Here is a 13,024-nt window from a genome sequence, read left to right as displayed (position 1 = left end):
ATTGAATTTATTTAATACACGAGTTTCACAATTTGAGTTGAATTACTGAAATAAATGAACTTTTCCACGACATTCTAATTTATTGAGATGCACCTGTACATTGGTTATTTGCGTATTTTAGCGATTCTTAACTAACTGTATTGGATAAAATGTACAAATTTTAAAAGCAAAATTTTTCTTAAAATAATTAATATTTGTATTAAGCAAGGACACATTACATTTATCAAAAGTGACAGTTAAATACATTTACAATGTTACAAATTACTTCAATTTCAAAAAATGAAAAGAATCCTTGAAAAAATATCAGTTTCCACAAAAATGTTAAGTAGCACAAATGTTTCCAACAACGGATAATAATGTTTCTTGAGCCCCAAATCAGCATATTACAATGATTTCTGAAGGATCATGTGACACTGAAGACTGGAGTAATGATGCTGAAAATTCAGCTTTATTCAGTCACAAAAATCACAGTAATAAATTACTTTCTAAAATATATATTGTGTCTCACACACACACACACACACACACACACACACACACACACACACACACACACACACACACACACAGTATAAGTGACTACTTTTTAAAAACTTTTAAAAATCCTACTGACCGCAGACTTTGGAATGGTAGTGTAGTCAATAGAAGATATTTGACTATGTTTGCTCATTTCCTCTATTTTTACATTTCATTTGCCATCATCTAAGGCTCATTTAAAGTTATATAAATGCTGATAATTTAATAACACTGTTAAATGAATCCTTAGTAAATCTCAAAACAAATATCAATTTTTCATACTGTACAATATAATGCCTAAATTCACTTGAAGGTTTTAATTTTAATTTATTTAGACAAAATAGTACAGAATTTTAAAATATACTTTCTATTTATCAGTTATGAAGCTATGGTACATTGCATTATCAGCAAATTGCTAATATATTGTTTCAGCTAAGACAGAAATATCCATCCTACTTGGCCAGGGCTTTAGTACATGTCCTGAACACTTACTGTGCTGATTCATCAGCATGCGTGTGGAGATTCGGCTCATGTAGAAGCGGTCCAAAAAATACTGGACGTTCTGATTGGTCACGGGATCCACGCCAAAAGCCTCCTTGTACTCCAGCACTCCCTGTGCCATGGTGGGCACCACATTGTTGTGTCTGTTCCTGACATTGATCAGCGTTTCTGTGAATCTGAAAGACATGCCATCCAGTTAAACACACTATTAGAGGTCACTTAGAGCAGGCTGCAGCTAAGTTAAACTAAATGTGTAACATTCATGAAGGACTTCGGATTTCTCAGAATGCTCCTGAATACCGTACTTACTTAGTTAGGATGTTTTTATCATCAGGGTCTTTCTCCAAAAAGTCAACAAGCTCCATCAGACTCTGCGCATACCTGTTTTTGAGAGTAAACAAACAGTCAGGGTTTATTTTTAGGCTGGCTTATATACAACTCATAAATGTGATTTATTAATTTATGAATAAATTAACTTTATATTCCATTTCAGTTTTCAACTAAATGAAAACTTTAATTTCGGTTTCAGAGTTTTGCTTAAAAAAATCATTTAGGTGCATCACTATATCTAAATGAAACAATACTGAATTAAATCGAATGAGATCAGAATCAAATTGCATTGAAAACCTGCGAATCAAATTGAATTGTGAGATCTGCACCAATACCCAGCTCTATTTGAAACACAGCCATAATGCACCGCACACATTATGTAATACTGTGCATTGTTTCCTTTGAACAACAAAGCCAATATAGTTGTTTGTCTGAATGGCTAAAGGAGGTGCAAAGCACTGACAGGTATTTACTCTAAACACGGATCCAATTCTTATCACTGCTTTCCCAAAGCTGAATGGTAATTAAAAAGCTTTGCATTGATAATTTAATGGTTAGAGTAAATCATGACCCCCATGTGACAGCTGGCAAGGGAGACGTGTTGCATGGAGAACAATAGTCGTACATGTTACACAATGAATGCACTGTACTAGCTAAAATCCATCTGAATGACAGTGTTCTGTGTCAGTGTGCCGCATTGTCAAAGAGGACTTGTTTACACTGAGATCTCTAGGAAGGTTGCAGCGCACACTTGTTTGTGTACAGTGTCTTATGATATCTGACACCACATAACATTTTGATGAACACATTTGAAAGTTACATATAGTTCACGTTTTGATCTCAGCATGATTCTAGAGATTCTTGAGTTTTGAGGACAAGGACCCTGCAACAAACAGACTATCACATATGAAGTTATAAAAATATTTTTTTACAACAACAAATCTGTTTCATACAGGGAAGACCAAGGGCAATTGTAGCATTTTGTACATTGTCCATCATAACTCACAAACTATTACAAATCTACCTTTTATTTGCTCTCCAACTTAGAAGGTCCTTATCGAAAAGACTTCATGGTCACCTTTCGTTTGAAGTCATGTGCTGAAACTATGTCATATGAGTTAATAGAGAGTCTAGAGTAGGCTGAAATTCACCACAGTGGAGCATATGGCACTTCAGGCAGTCTAGAACAGCATGTCAGCTGTGGATCTCACCAGCTATGAAGCAGCTTCAGTGAAGGAGTGCTGAGCAGTTTGTCCGGGAGGAAGTCGATCTCCTTCATGATGTTGGCTAACCGGACAGGAAGTTCTTGCCTTAAAAACATGAAGGAGGTCTTTTCACAGGCATTGGCAGACCCTGCGAGCAAAACGGGACTACATTAGTAAGAATTATTTTAAATATTGTTCTTTTTTTTAATTGTTCTTAAATTGCTGGTCTATTTAGTACTGATGTTTTAACAGCAAAATATTTCAGTTTTTTTATGACAGCTGTCTTTAAGAACATGCAACAATGCTAAAAAATTAAATATGTACAGCTATTAAATACAAAATCAATGGTACAATTTATTTGTGGGGTGATATTCAATTTATATATCATCGAACAGCTATATTAAAGTTATTTGAGAGATTTTTTTGTGATTGCATCTGCCAAATAGCATTAAGAGGAAGGTTGTGTTTCAAAACCTAGAGAGCTGCCTATATAGACAGCATGTTGTGCATTACAGCTGCATATAGGTGAACACTGCAGATATGATGCAGACAATACTGTATAAGTAGGTTAAGCTGTTCTTACGAAAAATACTATGTTATACATGGTACAGTAATGGTAATACTGTGGTATTTTGATAAGGTACATGACATATTCCCCATGACTAATAAATAAATACCATGTTATAATGTGCACTTGTTACTACAAAAGTGCTTTTGTTCTTTTTATTAGTGAGCTCACTAGGTTTTCAGACACAACCACAGTGTGTTGGCTCCATCAGATCCATTTCAAACAGGTAACAGTTAAACAACTTACCAAAGTCAATGAACTGCTTCATTGATAGAGGGGACGGAGAGTACTTTGAAAATCTGTCCACTTGTTTGGGTATGTTCAGCTTTGAGCTGTTCTTCAGCATGATCTGGGCGAACTTCATGTTGATCTTCAAGTGAAATCCACAGATCTTGAAATGTTCTCACCGAGTTATTGTCCTGGTCTCATCCGATGCAGGTCGCAAAGTTTGACATTCACAGCCTGTTACTTCATCACATAAATGAAGATCTCCGCAGAAATCCGTTGTGATCGGACTGTCCGGCGGAAGAGCCCTCCTGAATCGCTCTAATTCGGTTTAATTTGTCATTGCACCAAAATAACCGACCAGCACAAGGTACAAAACAGGGTACAAACATAACACAAGGGAGGGAGGGCAGAGGTGTAACTGTTACTCCAATATGCATAGATAAAGTATTACAGATTTTAACCCACACATCAACGTTATTCTTTCTATTCTTATCGGCAGGTAAAACACAATCATTGAGATATATAGTTGATATAAAGAGACTGATTATATGATTTCGTCATATTCTGTTCCTTGTGCAGCCAACAGAAATGGGCTTCACTTCTACGTGCTGTACATCTATATCGCCCTGCCGTTGACGCATGCGCACAGCTAATGTAGAGCAAAGGTCTTTGGGAGTGGGACTGAGACAATTTTTTTTTTCATCTTCAGTGGTGCAGCATGAAGTATGTATGGTACAGCGTGTTAAAATAACCTCAGCTACTTCCTGTAATGCGACAATATACAATGTTTTGAGAAAACCTTTTTTTGTATTTAAATGCAAATTTGGTGATTAAATGCAAAATTTCAGGGTTATCAATACTAAAGGAAAAATATTAAAGAAACATAAAAAACAGTCTGTACACGTTATTATTATTATTGTTGTTGTTATATTATTGTATACTCACTATACAATAATATAATCTAAAGGAATGATATGAAGATATGAGAAATATTTTTGTTGTTTTTCATTCCTGTTAATCTATGAAGTGACCTATTCTATTTTAAAATGAGTGCAAGGCTTCAGCTGCGGGCGCCATCTTCTGGCGAGATGCGGGAATTCATTCGGCGCGTGACTCTCACGGTGCATTATGGGCATTCTCTAGCCGTTGAGCGTGCACCAGTTGTACACTCGTTTTTGCAGTGCATTGTGGGATTGAATGAGTGCACTCGAGAACGTCCACTATGGTTTCGGACACCACTAAAAATGGCTGTTCCCTCAAATAGTGCCCTATTTAAGGATATAGGGGGCGGTTTCGGACACAGCCCGGGGGGTATTTTTTTTAGCAGGATTCTGGATGACAATAGGCTAAACTGCCTTGCTCATTTGAACTATGGCTCCATCTAGTGGTGTATAACGATTGAAATTAACACTTCTTCTTCTTCTATTTATTTTTTTAAAAGTTAACCATTAGTGCAATGTTTGTTACCTGCTCAAAATAAAATTAAGCCACCCTAAAACCCTGATCTTATCTCATTCTGTTTTAACAGTGGTTTTAGTCCCTTTTAAACTAGCATGAGTACTGGGCATGGTGAGAAACCAAACTAAAACCATGTTACTAACATAAGTGGGCCTAAACCATTTAATTAAATGAAATCAGAAATATTTATATGATTTTCATCAAAGGTAGGGGTATAAAAGTACCTTATATATTTAATTATCATTTTAATTTAGTTCAAAATCTTAAAAAAAAAAAGACCACCATAATACTAACAATATTGCAAAAACAAATCCAATTTGTAAGATTTGCAAAAAAAAAAAAAAAAAACAAAACTAAAACCAGCCTAAACTGGTTGGCTGGTCTTAGCTGGTTTAAGCTGGAAGTAGCTGGTCTCCCAGCCTGACCAGATAAAGAAGTGGCCAAAACCCCTCTAAAACCATCCTGCTGACCAGCTATGACCAGGCTGGACAACCAGCTAAAACCAGCCAACCAGTTTTTTCAGCAGGGATGTTAGGCTGGTTTAAGCTGCTTTTTTTCCAGCAAGGATATTGAAGTTACGATCCACATGTAGAGATTGTGCTTATTGGATCTTCGTTAAGTTGTTAGCTTGTTAATGGTTTAATCACCTAATGTTTACATCTGTACATCATGCATATCAGAATGCAGAATATCCACTAGGTGGCATTGTTGCCGTGGATTAATTTATTTCTACATCTAACATCATTTTGGGAAGGGGGGAGGTGGGATCTTTTAGTTATCTCGAGGTATCAAGGCGGTCTGTGAGCATCTTGCCACCTCTGAAAAATGTAGGCCATTAGCCTTAAATTTGGCCAACAGCTTCGATGAATTTCTAAAGGATCACATCGTATAAGCTCAAACATGTTTTAAATCAAAGGGCCGTATTAAAGCGGATGGCAGATTGTGTACATCAGCAGTGATACAGCATATTTACAGTGGACAGCATCCACACTGGGAACAGGTAGGAAGTCTCACCCACTGGGTGCATGTTTCTCATGTTCACATAACTGTGAGGTTTCATACGTGCATTTTGTTGAAACGGCGAGCTGTTTTTCATGCTTTATGTTCGATGACTTCATAATCGCATATGGTTTATGACGTCATTGTGTTTCTCTTACCCACTGTTAGCAATTGCAACGCTGACATCATTTGTACATCCAAATGTATCATTGTCTGACACCTGTGTAATATAACTGGGTTTTCAATAATTGTATATTCTATAACTCTCTGTAATCGAATTGGAGTCTGTTGTAACAACAAATCCAGCATTATGATAGTCCACCTAATGTAGCATCCTCACAGGACCTGATGTATCTCCGGTCCGCACCATAAATTTGACGTTTGCATGATAATTTGCGATCAAAATGCATGTTTTTATTTATTGATTTGTGTTTTTTTTATGCATTTGCATGTTGTTTTGTGCCATATATATGGTGTTTTAACTAAGTTTTAATAAAGCTTTCCCCCACAGTCTGATATTGTTTTGTTATTACCGCTCCATTTCATCACATTTATTTGTTATGTTTATCATTTGATAAAGCCTAGGATTTACAGTTTTAAGAAATATTATCCTTAGATCCTATGGATACAGCCACACCCTTAATACAGAAACAGCTGTATTTATTGTTTTGTTGTTGTTGCTGAATTAGGGGATCAAACTAGGTTTCAAATGCCTCATAAATATATATTTTAAATAAGTTTTCTCATAAATGTATTGTATTACATGGATATATGCCAAAAGGCATTTCTGTTGAAAACACAAACGGTCCTTCAACTTGAAACTGATTTCCACTGCAGTAGTGAGTGATTAACTACTGCTTTTAATGAACAAAACCTCTAAATATAGTTCTACCTACTGTAGTCTCCATACGGCCCTGCTTACACTGGGATGGATGTGAAAACTGTGGGTCTGTGGTGTAACTGTTTTGTCGCAGGACAAAATGGCTGATAAGAGTGACCTAAAAGCCGAACTTGAGCGCAAGAAACAGCGCCTTGCTCAAATCAGAGAGGAAAAAAAGAGAAAGGAGGAAGAAAAAAAAAAGAAAGAGGTGAGAAAATATTTGAATGAGACTTATTCTGAATGTGGTTAGAACTTAATATGAATATCTGAGTATGTGTGTTTGTGTGTGCATTTGTAAACGTAAACAGTCAGAGACACAACAGAAAGTGGAAGCTGTTCCTCAGGACTCAGATTTGGACCGCAAGCGCAGGGAGACCGAGGCCCTCCTCCAGAGCATTGGAATCTCACCCGAACCTCCATTAGGTACAGTACACAGACCACCGGACCGCACTAAAATATCCATCTGCACCGCAGCCACCTCACTCAACAATGCCTGCCTCCAAAACACATCGGAAAATTGCCTTTTTACCTTTGCCAAGATCAGGCTGTGCAATATTCTGGGTTCCCTTCATGTCTTCACGTAGACGCTAATTATTGCAAACAGAAACTTACAATTACTTGTTATATTAATTATCTCACCATTCTATGGATTTTGTTACAGTCATTATAATCCCTTTCTCTGCTACTACCTCCATCTAGTGCAGAGCCATGTACATTACAAATATGGTCTCTATACTCACCACATTGCCTTTTAAATTAATTCTGATTGTGAATAGTATAAATTAGTGCAGTGTAAATTAAAAAAAAATGTTTTAATTGTTTAAAAAAGTAGCTAGTTAAAATGTATCTTAATTTTTTATAAATTAAAAAAATGAACGGCATTTTATATCTGACTTTTTTTTTGTCTGTTCTTAGTCCCGACACCCATGTCCCCATCAAAGTCAATGAGCACACCCAGCGAGACAGGCAGCCAGGACTCGGTTGATGGAGCAGCTGCTGGCAGGTATTTAACACCCCTAAATCTTCATGTACCTTCAGGAGACACAAATCTTTATTGTTTTTTAGTATTTGAGAGAAAAACAAATGCTTTCTCCAATAATAGTCCAATAAGGTAAACAATACTTGCAAGTTAATAACAATCCATTTTTTTATTTTTTTATTTTAAATGATCTATATATACTACAGTTCAAAAGTTTGGGTATATATATATATTTTATATATAAATAGCTTGTGTTTAAGCAGGAACAAGTTATTTTGTAACACAAAAGTGTGGCTGATACCCATGTTTCTCTGTCTTTTTATATGGGATCAACAGATATAGGTAAGAATCATTCTGTGGTTCCTGTAATGTGCTCATTTTTATTTTTTTTTCCACTTCATCTGTTAGCCTTAGACAATATAAAAGTATAAAATCTAATTCCACTGATACTGAAATGGAGACTTCATGAGACTGCCTGATCAATTTAGTGGGCATCTAGAAATTGATAATCAACCTGAGAACTTCCTGTAGGAGAAATATTTATAAGATGAGACGATTGATTTTTAACATAAAGCATCAAAAATAACAACCAAGAGTGTATCAGTGCCGGTAGCAGTGAGGGTTGTTAACAGACTCGTTTTTCTTTCTCTGAACTATAGACAGATAGCTGCAGTCATGTGGAAAGGGGAAGGCTGATGCGACTGCTGCTCTGGCCTGTAATTAAGTCTGTATAATGCAGAAGTGCGGCACGTTTGACACATGATGTGCGCGTTTGTCCCTGTCAGCGCTCCCTGCAGGGGGCTCGGCTCACAGCCACTGGACTGAAGGGATATTTCCAGGACATATCAATGACTTCATCTTTAGCTATGCAGTACCATTGCCTCATGATAGCATGATTGTCACATAGGATTTTATGAGTTGTTTTTGCTTCGAGGTCGGTTGTAACTGTGTCCCGCTCTAAGTGTCTTCATCTATAACTCTTGTCCTCTCCCAGGTCAGGGGTCAGTGACATTAGTAAGCACAAAACAGACACAAACTATGAAAGGTATGTATTTGTACAAAACCCTAACCCAGAATCCCAAGCAGCCCCTTTGAAGGGAATGTGTGTGCTTTGCTATTAAAGTCAGCGCACACTCTATCTCATTGGCAGTTGAAAAAAGCAGAGCAGTTTAGGTTGTTCCCCCCGGTGTGACTGCCTGATGCCTGCTGTTACCTTGAGCCTTGACTTCAACAATTCCTCTTGCATGGTTAAATTGGAGCCATTTGCAACGACGTGAATGACAATACGTTTTTTTAAATGTCATCACTGGTAAAACAGAGTGTCAGTTTGACACGCTACCCCTCTGGCTGTGTAAGTTTAGTGAAAAAAATTAATAGCCGTGTTTGTGACTCGTACTGAAGGTTGAGGAGAAAAGTTTACAAGGTCAACACCATTTTGACTTGTTTCTATAGGATAAAATTTGCACATCACAGCAAAACTTTGCCTTCGTGGGTCATATAAGAATAGAGAATATATATAATTACAGAATATATATATGTGCTATATTCTGGCCACCAATCAAAACACGTCATGTATGAAACTGTTTATATTGTTTATATGTTTGTTTATTTTTTTAGTCAGCTTAATAGTTGAGTTTATGAGAGATGACATGTTTTGCGTATCCTTAACAAAAAAGTGCTGTCTGTGGCATTACCATGGTACAGTAATGATATCAGATGGTACTTTGAAATAGGCCTACTTTATCCACCTTATTTTTAGCATAAGTGTGAGTGCGGCCATTTGTAACTTGAATGTGTGAGGCTTCCGGTTTCATCCACTTCCAGTTACGTCTAGCTGTACAAAAACAGTTGGTTATGCTGCTTGATATTGCAAACTGGTATTCTCATCATATTATTTAAATTTATTATCATAATCATTAACACACTGGTTTGTAGCGCATATAGTTTACTGAACTGTGTTATTCTTCTAGTTATTTACCTATAGAGAATGTGAAGCTGACGTCAAGCCATGTTGAGTTCTGGGAAACTTCTTCGTTTATACGCCATACTAAGAGGATCGCCCTGCCTTTCCACTATTGAGTTTAGGGCAATAGTTTGATTTTCTATCGTGATTGTGAAAAATGTCACCATTGTATGTCATTCATGCTGCATTGAGAATTGCAATAGTAACTCAGATCATCGTTCTCAGAGAAAACTGGACAATGGTATAAGTTTTTTGCCTTTTCTATGTGCAAAAACACCAAGGGAAGCAGGTCGTGAAGATGACTGATTAGTACATTTATTAATAATGTTACTGATTAAACCCACTGCCTGTCACTCAATAAAAGAGTCACATTGCTGCATTTTTTTGAACATTTAGATTTTGTTTGGTTTAATAATTAACATTACCTTTGCGAGTACGAGTCTCACTTGGCTTGTGAATTAGCAGAGCTTGAACAGAGACATTATACATTGCTCAACACGAATAATGCTTAATGTGGCTTCAGTAGCGTGTTTAGGCACCACGCAATTGCGTGGGGTCCCGAGGTCCAGGGGGGGCCCTCAAGCAGAGGCGACATGCCCATTCAAACCGAGGGGGCACGTGCCCCTCAGATTTTTGATCCAAGTGGATTTTGAATCCAGCTTCCAAAAGACAAAAAAATAGCCTAATAATATTTTTACATTTGATAAGATCACACCTGTGTGATTATGATCAGCTGCTCAATTCAAATCTGCATTCGCGCTTTGGCACAGAGACAGATGCGCTCACTTGTCATCTTAATCTTTTCAGTGTTTTCAACCATCTAATGTTTATTTTATGTTTCTCACACTGTCGCAAACAAAGTGAAAAATGAAATGAAAAGTGTCGATTGCGGCATTAAATTTATATCTGCTCATGTTGCATCATATCTTTTTTTTACTTGTTTTTGCAGAGTTGCGCATTAAACCAATCACAGACGATTCTGTTGAGCTTATGAATGCAGTGTCCAATCAGAAGCGTTCAGATTAGTCATCGCTGAAATGCCGCGGAGGTTTGTTCAGTGCGCGTGCTCGCTGACTGAATTCTGCACTCTCTCATCTCTCATCTCATTGCAAATTCTCTAATCATAAACATCAGAGTGCAAATGTGCATACGATGTAATTAAGAGATTAATTTCAGCTTCAAGAGATTCATAGACAGCTTCATTGATTATAGGCAAAAAGGAGTTTTTTGAGAGTGCTTAAACTCGCGCTAGATTTAAGTCAATGAAAATATTATTTGATAATGTAAATGTTCTTGGCTTACTTGCTGTACAATGAAAGCGTTATAATCAGTAACTTACAATGTTTTTTATTAAATTCACGTTAAATGCAAAATCAGTGATATTAAAAAGATTTTATTACATGACACCCATAAGTAAAGTACTTAAGTAAAAAGGTTTTATGCGTAGGTAATAGATTACACTTACATTAGGCTACTTGTCACCTGTTATAGATGCAAAACTTATGCATATTCGAGAATCAAGTTATTTCATTATATAGTTAACAAGTTTGGGAATATTTCAAATAAAAAAAGGAAAAATGAAAGAAAACCAAGCCTACATCAGTTATAGAGCACTATCGTGGCTGCTGTGTGTCACATAACCCAACGCAACACACCTTACTAATAAAGCATACTATGTGCTAGAAAACAGATGAGCCCAAAATATGAACTTTAAATGTAATTGTCTGTCAATGCATAAGCCATGTTAAATTTTTTGTTTTTATGGTTTTCTAATGGGAGGAAAATGCTAAACGTGTAATTAAATGTGTTGCGTTCATATTCTGGGCTCATCTGCATGTCTTTTAATATCACTGTCTTAGTCAAGCGGCAACCTTCCGGTCTCTCTCGTGAAACCAACACGGAAGTGAATAAAAATGCAATTCATCGACTGGCCGCTAGACGCTGGCTCCAAAAGGGAGTCAGTCCTATAGACTCCCTATGTTAAAATGGCCAACTTTACAGCAGAAAAAAATATGTTTACAGCCTGGTACAAAAAGTGGTTTTAGTCTATAGCTAATTTTGCCCTTCATGACAACTGTGAGAGGGGTGAATTTCTTTATAACTCATCCGTTTAAATTATATTAAGCCTTAAATTTCTGCATAATTAAGGGCGTGGCCACTTGAGTGACAGGTGGATTGCCGCTGCTGTCACCACCGTCGAGCTAGGTGGGCGTGGTTTCAGCAACCAGCTCCCGCCTCTTTGCCCATTTTCGATTATCCGGGAGTGACGCGCTGCCAAGATGGCGATGGCCGGCTCCGCCAACTTTGAGCTTCAAAAACGCTCTTCAGAAACCTACGGGTGACATCACGGACACTACGTCCATGTTTTTATACAGTCTATGGTCTTAGTACATCAAGTCAGCATTTTAAAATGCTACAAAACTGTTAACAAGCTCCCAGGGATTTGATTTTGGTTGTCATTTGTTGAAATAAATATAAAAAATTCAGTGTGTTTGTGTCTGTCCGCTGAATGTGACCAGCAATCTCTGATTCTCCTCCATGGCCATGGAAATATTAATATTTACAATGACAACAATTATACGTCATTGAAATGCTTCCAACAAAGAAATGGATGAACTTCTGTCAGCTTGTTGAACACATACTTTTATTTGGATATTCTACCATACTGTATATACCATATATATGGCCGGAGCAGCAGCAAGCGTCCAGCATGCAACACTGTTTTCACGGTAATCAGATCAACATTGTAAACGAAATTCTGCAAAATTTATGTGAAAAAAATCTAATTATCATGCGAAGCGATAAAATAGCTTCTCTTCCCTGAAAACGATACAATGAAGAATGTGAATATTTAACTTCAAGGCAAAAACAAAACAAAAGATAAACAGGTGTATCCGTATTCACAGATATGTATGCATATCTATGTCCGTATTAATTTCAGCATTTGTAGCAGAAGGGCGATCCTCCCAGATTGGCAGCGGCACCCCAGCGTGCAACGTGACATAGCTTCACGTTCTCAGCTAATGAATCGGAAGTCTCGCACATTCAAAGAAAATTGCTTGGAAAAATAAGGTGGCTTTTCTCACTGTTCTTAAAAAGCAGTTTATTGAGTTTTTAAATCCCACCTTCAACCTCGGGTAAAACAATGTTTCATACTTTTTAAATTTTGGAATGGGGTTAGCATTCTTTATAACTCTGGATTTACTACAAATTGCGGTACTAAAGGCAATGTGTAAAACAACAGGCTCTCATAGCAATTCATAACTATTTTACATTTTTGCAAATTAGTGGCTAATTCATATGAAGTTGTACATTTGTACAAATTGTCTCATTTGTACATTTTCGTACAATCTGCTTACATCTCACGTTTAGGGGTGGACCCATTATATGTATATAT

General features: G+C 36.9%; 1 protein-coding gene and 1 pseudogene across 4 annotated transcripts in view; one reads left to right on the top strand and one right to left on the bottom strand.

Moving 5' to 3' along the window:
* The window catches only part of LOC107665669 (pyruvate dehydrogenase (acetyl-transferring) kinase isozyme 2, mitochondrial-like), a 12,939-nt pseudogene extending 9,166 nt beyond the window's left edge, over positions 1-3,773 (bottom strand).
* Positions 3,774-5,566: 1,793 nt separating this feature from the next.
* The window catches only part of LOC107665675 (cytoplasmic dynein 1 intermediate chain 1), a 72,665-nt gene continuing 65,207 nt past the window's right edge, over positions 5,567-13,024 (top strand). For 2 of the 4 annotated variants that reach the window (XM_016456659.1, XM_016456658.1), the window contains exons 1-5: positions 5,573-5,806; positions 6,780-6,893; positions 6,994-7,108; positions 7,601-7,688; positions 8,001-8,006. In XM_016456659.1, coding sequence (XP_016312145.1) covers positions 6,786-6,893; positions 6,994-7,108; positions 7,601-7,688; positions 8,001-8,006 — 317 coding nt within the window. In that variant the 5' untranslated portion in view covers positions 5,573-5,806; positions 6,780-6,785. Of the gene's footprint in view, positions 5,807-6,779; positions 6,894-6,993; positions 7,109-7,600; positions 7,689-8,000; positions 8,007-8,658; positions 8,710-13,024 lie in introns of all 4 variants that reach the window. The other 2 variants (XM_016456657.1, XM_016456660.1) reach the window with 2 other exon arrangements.

The sequence above is a fragment of the Sinocyclocheilus anshuiensis genome, unplaced genomic scaffold, assembly GCF_001515605.1.
Source record: "Sinocyclocheilus anshuiensis isolate Anshui unplaced genomic scaffold, SAMN03320099.WGS_v1.1 scaffold932, whole genome shotgun sequence".
Lineage (NCBI taxonomy): Eukaryota > Metazoa > Chordata > Actinopteri > Cypriniformes > Cyprinidae > Sinocyclocheilus > Sinocyclocheilus anshuiensis.
The sequence above is the reverse complement of the archived record's forward strand: the minus strand, read 5'-3'. Positions and strand labels throughout refer to the sequence as shown.